At 45.8% G+C, this 16,973-nt stretch overlaps 1 protein-coding gene across 14 annotated transcripts in view; it reads right to left on the bottom strand.

Moving 5' to 3' along the window:
- clasp2 (cytoplasmic linker associated protein 2) overlaps positions 1–16,973 on the bottom strand; it is a 116,663-nt gene that overhangs the window by 33,166 nt on the left and 66,524 nt on the right. For 4 of the 14 annotated variants that reach the window (XM_083763702.1, XM_083763707.1, XM_083763706.1 and 1 more), the window contains 15 exons: positions 16,766–16,836; positions 16,342–16,401; positions 16,119–16,196; positions 14,743–14,910; positions 13,509–13,549; positions 12,843–13,007; positions 11,126–11,143; positions 9,798–9,902; positions 9,303–9,329; positions 5,075–5,260; positions 4,312–4,356; positions 2,397–2,504; positions 1,571–1,636; positions 604–713; positions 324–347 (listed from right to left, as the gene is read on the bottom strand). In XM_083763702.1, the coding sequence (XP_083619828.1) occupies positions 324–347; positions 604–713; positions 1,571–1,636; positions 2,397–2,504; positions 4,312–4,356; positions 5,075–5,260; positions 9,303–9,329; positions 9,798–9,902; positions 11,126–11,143; positions 12,843–13,007; positions 13,509–13,549; positions 14,743–14,910; positions 16,119–16,196; positions 16,342–16,401; positions 16,766–16,836 (1,272 nt within the window). The remainder of the gene's footprint in view (positions 1–323; positions 348–603; positions 714–1,570; positions 1,637–2,396; positions 2,505–4,311; positions 4,357–5,074; positions 5,261–9,302; positions 9,330–9,797; positions 9,903–11,125; positions 11,144–12,842; positions 13,008–13,508; positions 13,550–14,742; positions 14,911–16,118; positions 16,197–16,341; positions 16,402–16,765; positions 16,837–16,973) is intronic. The other 10 variants (XM_083763709.1, XM_083763713.1, XM_083763710.1 and 7 more) reach the window with 10 other exon arrangements.

Raw genomic sequence — 16,973 nt, 5'->3', positions numbered from 1 at the left:
CGTCACTGAGCCGCGGTGAAGAGCAAACCACCGCTCTCCCCAGCCCTTCTCTGTTTTTACTCACCACCGCTCCACGGTATTACCTCACCACCGAAAATCCAGACTATGAATAGGCCTTAAGGGTGCATTTGGCTCCTAAACATCAATCGTTTAATAAACTGGGAGTCCACATTGAGAACCACTGTGCTAGTCTATAACGACAGCATCATTGCATTGGGAGTGCAGATTAAGAACCAGCGTTACTAGTCTATAAGGACGGACGGCGTCATTGCATGCACGAAAAACAACAACTACACACACACAGGTTAGGAGTGGAAGCTGACCTTGGTCCGCAGTTCTCCCAACAGCTGACAGCGTTTTAAACAAGAAGTGAGAACCGTGGGTTAGACAGCGGAAAAAACACATACATACGGTAAGGATACATGCATACATATAGTAGTAGTAGGGTACATCACCCTGCTTGTTGACGGCCTATGCCCCAGAAGGGGCAGAAGGCGTAAGTAAGTAAGGGTACATCACAGAAATACATGTGTCTAATTTGCATGTGTTCTGTGTGTGTGTGCACGTGTGTGTGTGTGTGTGTGTGTGTGTGTGTGTGTGTACCAGGGCATCTGCGAGGGCCTCCTCCACGTCTGAACCCGGGTTGAGGACCCGCATGGCGCTCACCGACGAGGACAGACGACTGGACTGGCTCAAACCGATTAACCCCGAACCTGTGGAGAGGACAGGACAGTGAGTGAGAGACAGAGAGAGGCAGAGAGAGAGAGAGACAGAGACGGAGAGAGTTAAGTGTCACAGGAGAGACATTACAGACCTTTGCTCCGATATCTATCGTCTGTCCAAAACTGTTACTTTTCAGGATTCATAATTCAAAAGCATCAAAAGTAACAGAAGAAAGTGTATTCTAGTACCATTGTTGCACCTTTTCTACAAGTAAAGTTTTGAATGCAAGACTTTTACTTCTAACAGTACTTATACTTTAGTAAAACATCAGAGTACTTCTTGCAACACTGGTTACATGACAGGGAAGGTAAGCATGGTTCATGGATTAAAATCAATAAATAAAGTAAGCATGGTTCGTGGATCAAAATAAATGAGTATAAAAATAAGTAAGTATGGTTCATGGTTGACAAAACACAGCAGGGTGGTGGTGTTGAGAGTCTCAACACTGAGGGACCGAGAAAAAACGAAACAAAAAAGAAATCAATAAAACAAAGCAACCCTTAGGAAAAACTACCCAGGTATGGGACGGTTGGCCTGGCAACTGAACGGAGCAGAAACATGCGATTCCACGTGAAGCTTCGGACAGAAACACGCCGTCCGAGAGCGGAATGGAATAATAAAAACAACAAACAGGAGCCAGCGGAGCTTTCAAACAAAAGTAAAAAGAGAGGAAGTGGACGGATTAAAAAAAATAATGCTGTGAACCTATAAAATAAAATTGGAATGAAAAGAAAATGTAAAGTTGATGGAGAAAACGAAGGCATTAAACGGATCGGGTGGTTGGGTGACGGACGGATGGACGGACGGACGGACAGACGGACGCGTATTAGAGGTACTCAGCCTTCACCTGCAGCCCCGAAAACATCAGGACTCCCGTGGAGAGCTCCCGTGGAGCGAGAGTAGCTCCTCGTTGCTGTAACCCAGAACCACGCACAGTTCGAATCAGAGAGAGACACACACACAGTCACACACACACACACACACACACACACACACAGTCACACACACACACGAAGGAAGACAGAAAAACACACGCAAGGCGCTCGCTGTTAGAACAGATTGAGTGTGAGTCTGTGAGAGTGGAGAGGAAACGACCTCAACCATGCAATAAAAACACTAAACGCCACCATGCAGGTGTTTGTGTGAATGTTCATGCATGTGTTGTTTGTGCCTGTGCGTGTGCGTCTAGAATGCCACAACACATCTCTCCGTGTTGAAATACTGCATGTGAAAAACTGTCAAATATCTTGCATTGGAAGTTAAGAAGATTCTCGGACGAAAAGGATGGAAATAAAACGCTGCAGAGACGAGTCTTCTCCATCTTCCCATGTTTCTTTCTCCTTCCTTACGGTAGCTCTGCACTGCACCAACGTTGGCGGTGTTAAGTGTTGGAAAGCATCGGTTGCCGAAAATCTACTGTTGAACGGGCAGTGGGTACACCCTCACGTCAGGTCGCAAGTTGTAGGGAAGCGATGGAAAGCCCTTTTCGATCACCGGAGAGCAGCAGGCTTGTTGTTGAAAAAGACATCGAGCCATAGATATCATTCGACTGCAAGTCAGTAGTAAGTAGCCCGTTTGGTGGAGAGCTACCTTTACAGAGCGGTCAAGGGGACGGGCTGCTCTGGGTGGAGGTGGGTGGAGGCAGATGGGCGGAGGTTTAGCATACTACTCACCGAGCGGGGTGAAGGAGCGTACAGGGCTGGTGTCGCGGCTGCTCTCCCTGCTGGCCTCGCGGCTGCAGCCCTGGCTCATACTGGGCCGGGGGATACGGCTGCCCCGGGCTGGACACACCGAGGCGAGCACCCCGACGCCACGCAGGGAGAGGGAGAGGGGAGTGGGGAGGAGGGGAAGAAGAGAAGCAGTGAGGGAGTAAAGGAGACAGTAAGAGAGAAACAAGAGAGACACGGGCACACGAATGAAGAGAGAATATAAGACACATATTTTAGACAGAGAGAGGAACAAGGGGACGGACGCAGAGCCAGGATACATGAGGCACATGAAACAGGAGAGGAAAGAGAGACAAACTAACAAGACAGGTGACAGTGGGAGTTAAACGGGTGTCGGCCCCTAGGCAGCAAAGGTGGTCGCATCATTCTCAACACATCGGGGGAGGAAGTTGGCTAAAGCAGGCAACGCGTGATGAGTGGTTAAAACAACTGCGTGATGGCTGTGCCACTGTTTGCCTGTGGAGTGAACCCACAGCCTAGTTAGCTAGTTTGGGCAGCCACATACTGTCTGATTATTTTCATTATTTTCATCGTTTTATTTCACAGAAGCATTCAATACTGGAGTTCTCTTAATAAACCTCACTGTTGCCCTTTCAAAGAGTCAGAGTGCAGATCATGGCTGACCTTTTGTGAGCATACATGATCTTGTTATGGAGTTTTGTCGCGTATTTGACATTTAAAATTCAAGGCAATCGTGCACATCTGGCATCCGTCCCTATTCCAAATAAAATAACGGGTACCTGGGAACTGGAGACACAAAACAAACCCTCAGGCTTCGTACACACGTTGTACACAGGTATTTTTTTAAACTGAGGTTTTTCCCTTTTAGTCTGTGTAGCAGTTTTCCATTCTTGTGAGGAGTGTACTATACTTGTGAGGACCTCTGCTTGGATTCATGCTTGGATTAACGTTTTGCTAAATTGACTTTTTTCTCACAATCTAACATGTTATTAAATAGTGTGTCGCAGGGTTTTAAACGGCCACGCATGTCGGGAGCGACGGTGTTGTCGGACCAATGCCTGTCGGTCTGTTAGTATGTCTAACCAAAGTCTTACGATATTAAAGTTAACTAAAATAAACCTAAAACATTTCAGATGACTAAAATGTGACAAAAGCTAAATTAATTATTAATAAAACTTAATTAACACCGGTGGGTCACTCATCATAGTGTCGCCTGCTTTAGAAGACTGAATCACAACAGAAGGTGGAACACAAGCTGGCTCACATGTAAATACAGCAGTTGATCTCACTCCACAACAACACACACACACACACACACACACACACACACAAACGCACACACAAAAACACGTAGAGTCGACAGAAGTAGAGAAAGTGAAGTGAGGGTGAATGTGGAGATGAGGAGAAGGTGGGGTGGGTGGCGGTTCAGTTGGTCTGTGATTTTTTTTCCTCCATTATAAGGAAGGGAGCCGATCATTGGCCGACAGCGTCCGCGAATGGGACCAATCAGGGGGTGAGGGGAGGGGGTTAATCGCAGCCCTGTCGGAGGGCGGTTGGTTGGTTATGAAGGGATCCATGAAGCTGCACAGCTCTTGCAGGGAAAATTCAAGATAATTCATTACTCATCTTATCTTGGTTGATTAGTAGGGGAGGTGAGAGGCGGTATAGGGAGGGTCCTCAAATCGCCATGGGAACCAGTCACCGCAGCAACAACAACAACAACAACATCAACAGCCTGGCGGCGGGAGGGGTCGTTAGAGGGTGTTAATTAGAGAGAGAGGTGGATTGTGGGAATGCGTGCCAGCCAACCACGACAAGAGACAGGGTTTTGCTGTGGTGAGAGAGAGAGAGGGAGATGGATGGCTGTTCGATCGGTCGGTCGGCTTGTCAGGGGTCTTACCTCCTCTGCTCGCTCCGTTGTAGATGGAACTAATGCTGGAAGGGGCTGGAGGAGGTGCACCGGAGGAGGCCATGGGAGGAGGAGGAGAGTGAGGAGGAGTGGAGGTGAGGGCAGAAGAGGACAGAAGAGAGGAGGAGAGGAGGATGTTGAGGTTCACAAGCCAGTCCAGTGTGTGGGTGTGGCCATATACAGTACATGCGTGCAACGTACATTTATGCTTAAGGTGTTCTTATGGTGCCCCATGCCTGACAGTAGCAGATCTACGTCCACAATGCCTTGTGAGCTCCACGCTTGATGATATGTTCTTGGTTTACCCATGATCCTAGATGACTACGTCTATGCATTTGATGTATTACCTTGTGTTGTCCTTGCTCCTGATTAACAGTTTGACTGCGGATCACGACATTCCCGACTTAAATTATATTATAATTCCGCAGTCAAACTGTTAACTAAGAGCTTCTGCTAAATTGTAAATGATCGGCTGGTTACTGGCTTGACTGAATGTAACCCCAGTCTGAGATTTGTTCGTCCGGACTAAAACTAAATGGAATCCAGTTGGGAGGTACTGTACATAGTGGACATATACCGTATCAGAATCAAGCTGACATACATGAGTGCTTGTGTACGGTACTGTACGTGTGTGTGTGTGAGACAGAAAAAGCTCATGCTAAAGTGAAGCCTGTTAAAAGTTGCAACGACACTACCAGAGTGACTTTTAGAGCAGATTCAGAACCTGCGTGTGTGTATGTATGTGCGTGCGTACCGACAGACAACCGCGTGGGCGAGGAGTCTCTTGAGCAGCCCTGGCTGCGGGGGATGCGGCTGCGTCTGTGTGCGGACCCTCCGGCTCCGGACAGGACCCCCCTGGGGGTCCCGGGGGTCCCGGTGGCCAGCATGCTGAGGGCCGTGCTGGTCAGCAGACGGCCGGGGGAGCCGCTCCTGCTCCCCGCTGCATGGACGGACCGCCGGAGAGGAGAGGAGAGGAAGAGGAAGAGGAGTGGGGATAGAGACACAAAGACAAATCAAAGCCCGTACTTGTGCGAGTCCCGTTCCTTCACATCATTATTAACCACTTAAAACACACTAGACCTGTGGTTCTCAAACATTAGATCTCGCCCCATGAAGCCTTGAAGTCATCGTTGGATGAGCAGAGACTCCATTGATTCAAATTATTGACTGAGGAATTTCGACAAAAAGACAAATACAAAGAAATACAAAAATCTCCATGCATTCGAGGCTTCACGGGGTGTGTAATTGATCGAAAATATGTCATTATTTTGGGTGAACTACTACTAAGCACTTCTCTCTCTGCTGTCACGAGTTACAGAATTTTGAACTCACTTTGAGAACCAGTTCTCTAGTGTAGACGTAGTAAGTACTTTGTTTTTCTTCCCCCGATCTTCCCACCGATTTGCCGATCTACAAGTCGTAAGCTTGTAGAAACGGGCAATTTGTGGCTAATGTTTCCGCCAGAATTGGAACGCTATGGCTCAAGTGGTTAACCAACTCTTAACTGTGGAAGTATGCGAGAAGTAGAAGTACTGGTCTTCAACACACAATGGCCAATGGCGGAATACACTCAAAAGAAAAAACAACACAGCAAACATGACAAAGTTGAACACAGCTGGAGAAAGGATTCTTGGGGTCCGAGGGGGATTTGGAAACCATTTCTAAATCAAATGTCTTTTTTTTTTAAATCACAGTGTAGTCCAACCGCCAAGACCTTCTGTCTCCAAATGCAAAGCCTGCGTCTACTGTAGCTCTATAATGACACACAGTTTACACAGTATGTAAAATAACACTCGCTGATCCACAAGGCTGCAAATTAAAAGGTAGGGTAAATGATATTCTTTCTAAGACGAGTGTTAAATAGCTCTGTATTGTGACAGTAATCATTGTTTGTTCAGTAATGGGAGTCTCCCTGTCTCTCCAGCTCTCTAGTGGACAGAAAATGCATTTTCAGGTCGTGATACCAATTTCAACCAATCAGGAGAGAGAACTCTCACAGGATACAGGATAAACGTGTAAAGTTGGAAATGACACAAAGAAATGATACTGGTACCCAGATATAATCGCTTATCGCATGAGTTTGTTCATTTATCCTGCCATGCACCCTCTGTCATAACAAGACCCTTTATCTATCAGCCTCTGACAGATGAGCACAATACAAATGACCCCCCCCTCCACCACCCAAAAAAAGAATAAAAATAAAGCAGGTGTGGTTATAGCTTGGTTAGCCGTGCAGCCACGTTTAAACATTCTGTGCCTAGCCTGCCTACAAATCCCAGCATGCCTCAGCCAGAGTGGGAGGAGGAAGGAACCTTAACAGTGTTCATGTGAGGGAGGGCAGGGGGTGGAATACAGGAACGCACACCCCAAAACACGCTCGTAAAACATGAAAGCTCAGAAGAACTATGCATAACCCTAACCTTATTCCTAAACTTAGCCACAGTAAAACTATGCCTAAGCCTAACCTTATTCCTAAACTTAACCAGAGTAAAACTATGCATAACCCTAAACTTATTCCTAAATTTAACCACAGTAAAACTAAGCCTAACCCTAACCTTATTCCTAAACTTAGCCACAGTAAAACTATGCCTAACCAACCTCAGTAAACTATGCATAAACCTAACCTTATTCCTAAACTCAACCTCAGTAAACTATGCATAAACCCAGCAATACAAGAATACAAGAATGTCTGGGCACCAAAAAAAAAATGGGAGTGTGTTTTGCGGCGGGCGTTCCCATTACCAGTGGGTGGAACCAGCTAGAGGTGAGGGATGGGGTGGGGGAGAGTAAAAAATCATCTTACCACCAACGTTAGCGGACTGAGATCCTGATTGGTTGAGGGAGGAGGAGGGAGGGGTTAGCAGGCGACCCAGGAGGGTGGAGGAGGAGGGGAGGAGGAACAGCAGGTTAAACCAGATGCATTATGGGAGTTTATGGCATGGAGGTGGGGCGGGGGGGGGGGGGAGGGGAACGGGTGGTTGGGTGGGTGGTTAGAACACAGAGCGCGTGACGGGATCCAGGCCGTTCCGAATAGACAATAAAAGCTAGCCCCCCCAAAAAACACCACTTTGATAAAAGACATCCATTTAGCAGAAAAGGAACCCATCAGAACCAAAGCGTTGATAAAAAAAAAACACATCTTAAAGTAATCAACAACAACAGAACAACAGTGACCCAGCCAGGGTTGATGGAGCGGGGAGAGTGATGCATGATGGGAAAGCCGGCAGGGATGGAAGCCAAGCCTGCTCAGGATGACCGAGCATAAAATATATCCCAAACTAAAATGACACACACACACACACACACACACACACACACACACACACACACACACACACACACACACACACACACACACACACACACACACACACACTAGGGCTACACGATATGGACAACATTTTATATCTCTGTATTCCTGCCAAATGTTGCGATATCGATACGACATACGATATTACAGTTAAAATGTTATATTCTATATTTTAAGTGTTGCACAAAAAAGTGTGTTAGTGAGTTCGCGTGTGGTGCTTTATTTTCCCGAGGGGCACAGGCTAAAAGAGAGGGATTGCTTGCTTTAGAAGTGGACGATATATTGATGATACATTGTTATAATGACGATATATCTATATCACGATATCGTTGCCTTTTTGCGATACTGATATTGTTGATATTGTGTGCATGCCATGTTCATACCATGATAACGATATATTGTGCAGCCCACACACACACACACACACACACACACACACACCTCCTCTCCCTTCCTTATAAGTTATCTTATTGGAAATCTGATCATTGACCAACATTTTGTCAACATCGGTCAAACCAATCGCTCTAACCACCCAACGCCTGCCTTATTTTATACTTGGATGCAAAAAAAAGCTGATGTACAAGCTCACAGCATCTCACACGCATTGTGAGCTTGTAGATCGGCTAATTCCACAAAACATAGTTTGGAAAGTGGCTGTGTACATGCATGGGTGCCACACCCAACCAGAACTGGAGTAGGCAGGCTATTTATATTTTTTGCACTGCAGTGGTTTAGCTACAGTAGCTCAGTGCTGTTTGTTGTGTGACATCAAATTCAGCCAGGCTCTAGCAGCATCTAAAAAGGCCAGTCCACACCAATGCAACTCCTTGCAACCAAGGTTATTCATAGTTAACTAAAACTAAGGAAATAACAAGGGTTAAAAATTAAATAAAAACTACAATATATAAAAAATAAATGATACCTAACTTTGTAAAATTGATTTGTGTTTACAAAACAAAGTAAAACAAACTCAAATTATAGACCCTTATTTTTCGTCTGCATGTGGATGGTTGGCGGTTCATCTGTAACTGAATAAAAAATTATTGAGTTTTTATTACACAATACTTACCTATTCAATCCTGCACCTAACCCTAAAGTATTAAAAAACTAAAACTAACACTATAACTAATAAAAATGAACTAAAGCTATTGTTTACATTTTTTTTTTAAGAATCTGCTCTAAAAACAAATTAAAACTTAGAAGGAAAAATATATTCAAAATTAACTAAAACAAATCAGAACTATATATATATTATATATATATATATATATATATATATTATAACCTTGCTTGCAACTCCTTGGAGCTACTTGCAACCGTTATCTCCAAATGGCGCCGGTCAGCAACTGGTCAGTCCACACCGATGCAACGGCCTCTGACACGGTTTAATGGCACCGGTCAGCAACTGGCCAGTCCACACTGCTGCAGCGGTGCTGCATTGCTTGCAAGGAGTTGCATTGGTGTGGACTGGCCTTCAGTGACACACAACATGCAGAGGAACACACACATTCTCCTCCATCCATACCCACAGATATAAACACTTATTGATCGGCATGAGAGCAATAGCAGGTGGCCCCACTCTTCATAACGGCTGTACACACAGAAACACACACACACACACATGAACACACACACACACACACACGGTTGTACTCTGACAAACACAAAATACCTGGCGTGCAATCGGATTCGTCTGAACCTGAAGGCACAAGAACATTTGCATGGAGCTTATTGTCACCATGACAGGCAACAGATTCTCTCTCTCTCAAGCCCAACACACACCGTCTGTGAACGCCGCACGTCAAAACAGCCACCTCCGTTATTTTCAATGAACCTATCCCACACCGGCGGCGTCAGACACGCGCTGGCGCACGTTCCCACCTCACCTGACACTCCGATACGCCGCTGTTCTATTTTCCAGGCGTTGCCGCGCGGCCTCCATCCGGGAGTCCTGTGGGTGTTGCTGTGCGGCTATGACACGCGGCAATACTGTGCCGCGTCGCTGCGCACCCGCTTCACAGACGGTGTGTGTTGGGCTTCACACACACACACACACACACACACACATTTTTGACATGTGCACCACAACAAGACATTAAGTCATTTTGTGGAAACAAACTGGTGTAAACTGCGGATGAGTGAGAGTGCGTTACGTGTGGTTACGTACGTTGTGACTGGGAGACCATCTTGGTCCGGCTGCGACCACGGGAGTCCACCTGGCTGCTCACGGCGCTGCTGGGCGTGCTCAGCTGCTGTTTGGTACGCATGCGGCCTGCGTGGCGTAGCGTAGCGGCACAGAGGGAGAAACCATCAGAAACGCACACATGAAAACACCAGCACACTACCTTCCCTATACGTCACCTAGTGCAGCCGCTGCTAGTGCACTACTCACCGCCCATAGGATGAAGACCACCCTCCCATGAAGCACTACCACAACAAGCAACTACTGTAACTAACTAACAGACTGCTGGAAGCCACTGTTAAATGACATATCGGTGTTGTCGGGGAGAAACCTCTGATCTCAATTTCTTTTTACTATTTATGTGTTTTTGTGTTTTCAACCCTTTTCATATCAAGGACCATTATTTATTCGACATTTGAGCCACGGACCACCATTTGATGACGTCTAGCCTCTCAGACCCAAAACGTTGGATATGTTGTTGTCGTTGGATTAAGAGTCGTGATCAAAATAACAATTCTTCTACAAATCTCTAATTGTGTCGACAAATCTCTAATTGTGTCGACACATCTCTAATTGTGAGCGTAACATGAAACTGTACGGGTCCATTTGGTTTCAAGATTAAAGTTCTGTTAAAGATCTGTTAGGGTCCACTTGGTTTCATGTTACGCTCCTCAAGAGTTAAAGATCTGTTAGGGTCCACTTGATTACCACTGGTTGAAAACCCCTGCCCTACGTGATCACATTACAGCGTCACACAAAAGTATCAAATGTAGCAGATCCACAAGCGCCAACGTTTTGAGCTTGTAGATTGGCTACTTTTGCCATTTAAAAAAACCCATTCTGGACATAATGAGGTTTCCACCCGACAGAGACGATATTCCACTATGTTATCTAGTCATTCTGTCACACCCTGATCCACCTACAATGCACAGTAGGGGGCGCTTCAACGGACTGTGCCGTTCACATTGATGATGATGATGAGCCAACAGGTCAAGCAAACTAAGCTTGCGGTTGCAGTGACTTGTACTAGCAAGCACGTATGCAGTATATTATATATATAATCTATAATCTATAATATATATATATAGAGCACACATCATCATCATCATAATCATCTTCTAAATCCTCTAAAAGTCATATTGGCATACGGTATGTACTTCCATATTTAATATTTTGACCAATGTCTTGATTAAAAAACATATAATTGGTAACATGATTATTGAAGCACCCCTAACACACACACACACACACACACACACACACACACACACACACACACACACACACACACACACTGCTAACCACAATCTTACCATTGTCTGATCTGGTCCCTAGTGTTAGACAGACAAAGAAATTAAGAAAAGTAGGTTGTTTATAAGTAGCACTTGTCACCTTAACACTCATCACCAGTCACCACACAAACTCATCACACACACACACACACACACACACACACACACACACACACACTTTCTAACTGGCTGCAAATCAACAAGACAAAAGGATAGCGTCCCTCTCATAGCAATACTATGTTGCCAGTTGCTTGATGGGGGGCGTGCCATCTCCCGTCCCTCGGAGTAACGTTTATTCACGACTGGTGATATTAGAGATGAGTGACCCACTCCTGAGCTGAATGATTATATTATGAATGAATGAATGAATGAATGAATGAATGAATGAATGAATGAATGAATGAGGCCGTTATAGGTGAGCAAAGGGTGGGATGTGTGTTCATACAGAGACAGACAGGGGCGCTGTGACACGGTTAATGCATCATTTATACTGCATCGTGCCGCACTGTGTCTCGTCGTGCCCAAAACATAGCCGATCTACAGATCTACGCACCGTGAGCTTGTGGATCGGCTATTTTGTGGTGCGCAACAACGCTGCACGACGGAGTACATCAATCAGGCTTCGATGTGTGTGTTATTGTGTGGATTGTTGGGAACAGAGAGATGATGGAGAAAAGCGACAAAGAAAGAAAGGAAGTAAGGAAGATAAAAGAAAGGAAAAGAAACCACGGAAGGATAGAGGAAGAAAGAGAATAGTGTGAGGGGGCGAGAAGACCTTACCATCTGTTTTATCAGTAGCATCGTCTTTAGTGGCAGAGAGAGAGAGAGAGGGAGGGAAGGAGAGAATACGAGAATACAAGAGAGAGAGGGAGGGAAGGAGGGAGAGAATACGAGAGTGAGGGGAGAGAGAGAGTGAGGGAGAGAGAGAGAGAGAGTGAGGGAGAGAGAGAGAGGGCGAGAGAGAGAGAGAGAGAGAGAGAGAGAGAGAGGGCGAGGGGAAAATAAACAGAAAAGAGGGGGGTAAAGAACAAGAGAGTAGGAAAGACAAGGTGTGGAGAGAGAAGAGGAGTTGGGAGAAAGGAGCAGAGTGTCTGTGTTACTACCAACGTCTGGACGGACGTCTGGGGCACATGCAGATGAATCTACACAACACACAGACACGCACATACACAGAACAATGCTCATGCACACACACACACACACAATATCCATAACATAGTGCACGGATATGATGCAGGCAACACAGAGGAGAGGAGAGGAAGAAGAGAGAAGTGAAGAGGAGGACGCGAGGAGAGGATATAGGCCGATCCAAGTTCTTTGAGAATTGTGTGAGAAGTGTGTGAGTTTGACATTGTGTCTGTGTGCGTGCGTGCGTGTGTGTGTGTGTACATTAGTATAGTTTTAGAGTTTTCCTGCACTGTGTATATCTGTATTCATCCTGAAACACTGTACTTTGATTAGTGACTGACTTTGCCTGTTCTCTGAAGCGTAATACATACTACTTCCTACAGTACGTCTGGGTTCAGACAGGCTTTCCAAACTGTAGCTCGGAGAGTCAGGACATGTGGAGGTTGCATGGGTCCCGAGGAACTCATGCAACCCAAAGAACCGCCTATCCGAAAAGTTAGAACTTTAGAAGGAGTATGAATTGCGCTTTACTCATCCCTACTGGTCAAATCATCTCCATCATTGATCCACTGACTTGTCTCCATTGTCTCTTTGGACCCTCTCTTCTTACCCAGTGACGAATAGGAGCCGGGGTTCAGGCGCCCCGACCTGGCGGCCTGGCCAGTGCCGACCCGCCGCTGCTTGGCGAGAGCGGCCGCGTTCACATCCACGTCGCTACGGGAACGCTGCAGGGCGCTGGGCGACGGCGCCGGCTTCAAACCGCCCGACGATGGGACTGATGGGAAGGGGGCAGGGAGGGAGGGAGGGAGGCACGGAGGGAGGGAGGGATGGAAGGAGGTGATGGAAGGGAATACATATACATACAGATACGTATCACAAATACATGCAACACCACTTGCACAACACCGACAGTCGTGCACGGACACACACACAGGTGTGTGCAAACGCACATTCTGTACGACCACTACACAAGACGTACGTATGCCGCGGACATACACGTGTGTGTGTGTGTGTGTGTGTGGGGTACAAACACAAACGTATGTTGAATGAATGGGAACTGGTGACAGGCATCATGTCATGAGTGTAATGGAAGGAACGGCTGTGTGTATTTGTGCATTGTGTGTGTGTGTGTGTGTGTGTGTGTGTGTGTGTGTGTGTGTGTGTGTGTTTGTTTGAGCATATGAACTGTTTGAATTTGACATTTTGTGAGTTTATTCCAATATTGTGATTCCTCCTGTATGTGTGTGTGTCTCAGCGTCAGTGTGAAGGTACTCACCTCTCCCCGGGTTGGAGGACCATTTCGAAGACAGGGGTCGACTGTTGGGGGCGGGACAGGGACAGTAGGTCAACAATATTCCTGTCATTCCATTATATCACACAAATAACTCTTTTTATAACCCTAGGAAGAGGACAAATACCAAAACTATAGAAACAGCAAAACGACGTGTCAGCGCAGTGTTGTTGTTTGCTCACATAAGTAGCTGGCAACAAAGCAAATTACATTTTCATGCGCTCAGCGAGACTGCAATTTCCTTAACGTTCAAAGCCCAGCTGCTCGTATCGGGAAGGTAAAATGTCGATTGTCTGCCGAGACGAGCGGTGTGGTTTTTAACTTGACCCTTTTAGTTTAGCCTAGTTGGGTTCCATGTAAGTGCTTGTTGCCTATGCTGTTTTTTATGCCATGCTTTTAAACCCTGTAGCACTCTGAGATTCGCAAGAATGTAAAGTGCTTTAAAAATAAAATTCATTATTGCTGCTCCATACAATGCTGATAAATAACTACCCCTATTTGATAGAAGAAGGAAGACACCATGCGATGCGAGTGTGGTCTAGCTAACACCAACTCGGGACTCCTGGATCGTTGCCCTCCACACTCTCCAATAAAGGTGACAAAGTGGCGCTGTTGTACCACTCACTTCAGACAGGGTGCAGGCATATCCTAATCCTATATCCTATCCTAATCCTATACATACCAGTTGCGCTTCCTGATATGCACCGGACCTGTTTGAATTTGGCTTGAGGATTAGGAACACCTATTTTATATAGTTGTTGTACGAAGGCAATTTTGGAAAACCTTTGCCAACGACATGCCGTCAGGCAGGCTGAAACGGGTTGTAAATAGGGATGTCCTGATACACTTTTTTCGTGACCGACTATTTCTGTGTTAGCCGATACCGAATACCGATACTAGTGTTGTGTTCTCGTGTTGTGTTTATAGCTATCTAGCTACAGTATATATATATATATATATATATCTCGTGTTGCGTTTATAGCAGACTCCTCAATCATATAGTGCACTTGCAGTTTGGGCAACTCGAAAGCAAACTCCACATGCCCCAACATTTTATTTACCTGCCATAGTGTCAACCCCTTACCCCTGTGTCGGATCGGTGGTTAGACTGGCATATTCGCCGATACCGATATGACAAATAAGGGCCGATACCGATACTTTTCCGATACCGATATACAGTATCGGGACATCTCTAGTTGATATAATGGTGGGTTCCTACTTGAGGCTCTCCTGGGAGGAGGAGGAGGAGCGGTCGCTCTGGGGCAGAGAGGCCACGCTGCCGCTGCTCTTCAGACACGACTGCAGCGTCTTCTGGTAGGACGGCTCCAGAGAGTTGTACAGAGAGTCTGCTGCCCCAGGGAAGTGGTGCCTCAGACCCCAGTACGCTCTGGAAGAGAACACACACACAGTTACTACAGAGAGTCTGCTGCCCCAGGGAAGTGGTGCCTCAGACCCCAGTACGCTCTGGAAGAGAGCACGCACACACGCACGCACACGCACACGCACACACACACACACACACACACACACACACACACACACACACACACACACACACACACACACACACACACACACACACACACACACACACACACACACACACACTACAAAATACATGCCCTACTGGATCATACTACAGCGTCACACAAAAGCATCAAAATAATCTATGTGTTTTGAGAGCTTGTTCATTTCTGAATTTGAATCCTCACAGTTTCGGACATTATGAGGTCATTGTCGTAGAGCTGAGCGAGTTTGGAGAAAAGATAAACTCACTATCCACCTAGAGATTCTTAAAAAGTCAACAGACGCCTATAACAAAGCCTTGCATCTGGCAAGGCAGGCATATTTCTCTGGCATTATTAATGAGAACAAGAACAATGCCCCAGTCCTACAAGTAGTCGTTCCCTGCTTCTAAAGCTAAGTGTAATGAGTTTGCATGCTTTTTTGATAACAACATTTGTAACATTAGAGCTGGTATTATGAATGGTGCTGCTAGCACAAACCCTCAAACTGCAGCTAATGGTGCCAGGGTAGATCTCTCCAGGAGGGGGCGTCTAATGTCATTCTGCGCAATTGTTGAAGACGAACTCCGCAAAACCATATCACAGATGACATCATCCTCCTGTTCATTAGATACAATTCCTACCACCCTTCTCAAAGAGGTTTTAGACAGTGTGATTGGAGATATCCTAAAAATTGTAAACAGCTCTCTACAAGCAGGCATCTTTCCAGACTCACTGAAGACGGCTGTAGTTAGGCCCATACTCAAAAAACACAATCTTGACTATTTCTAATCTGCCCTTTCTGGGCAAGGTTCTAGTGAGCAGAAAGAATCAATATTAAGCAGACTTCAACCTGATTGTACAAAGTAATAGTACAGTAAAGAACTTGGGGGTCATTATTGATTCTGAATTGAATTTTAAATCACACATTAATCATGTTAACAAGATTGCCTTTTTTCACGTTGGAAATATTGCACGCCTTTGTTTTTTCTCGGCTTGATTACTGCAATGCACTTTTTTCTGGACTGCCTAAGAAAATGCCCAAAATGCGGCAAAAAGACTGGTAATCCAGTCTGGCAGTGTGTCTTACTTGCGGGCCTCTACTCTGGCCTCAGAATCTGCATCTTGAAGCCCCTTCTTGATGCTTTCAACGAGAACGGCTGTGTGCCTGAGAGAGAGAGAGAGAGAGAGAGAGAGAGAGAGAGAGAGAGAGAGAGAGAGAGAGAGATAGAGACACAAAGTGTTAAATGAGTGTGAAAGCAGTCCTGTCCTGTGCTACAGTATTACAGTATGAGAGTGAACATAGAACTCACTTCTCCAGGGAGTGTGTCTGCCACTCTAGTAAGAGTAGATCCAGGAAGTCGAAACAGCGCCTGGAGACCACAGATCATCCTCATCATCATCACATTACTAATAACACCCTTATGCTGTGTTCACACTGGCAGCTACAAAGATACATGCTACCATTCATTTTCGATGGAAGCCAGCGACATGAAGATACAAAGATACAGGCTACCATTCATTTTCAATGGAAGCCAGCGACATGAACACACAAATAATAGCCGACGTTTGTCGCTGCTACAAGACCTACAAAATAAGTTGAGCTGGTTTCAACATCAGCTACAAAAATGCATTGCATCTTTGTATCTTTCGTATCGGCCAGTGTGAACGCAGCATTAGAATCATTTTCATAATTGTTATGTCATCCTGCAAAGTGGTTCTGCTGAATCTGCTCACCTTCTCACAGCCACAGACTTGGATGTACAGTTACTGGTGATCAGAGGGATCAACCTGGGAACATGAGTGTGCTAGAGAGGGAGGGAAGGAGTGGAACAAAGAGATGGAGGGAGAGATGGTAAGGAATGGAAGAGAGACAGCGATAAAGGGACGGAGAGAAAGAGACAGACACACACAGAGAGACAGACAGAGAAAGAAGGTAAAGTCA

Source organism: Protomyctophum parallelum (assembly GCF_964188405.1).
Source record: "Protomyctophum parallelum genome assembly, chromosome: 1".
In the NCBI taxonomy this organism is placed as follows: domain Eukaryota; kingdom Metazoa; phylum Chordata; class Actinopteri; order Myctophiformes; family Myctophidae; genus Protomyctophum; species Protomyctophum parallelum.
Note: the sequence above shows the minus strand (reverse complement) of the source record. Positions and strands in the feature narration are given on the sequence as shown.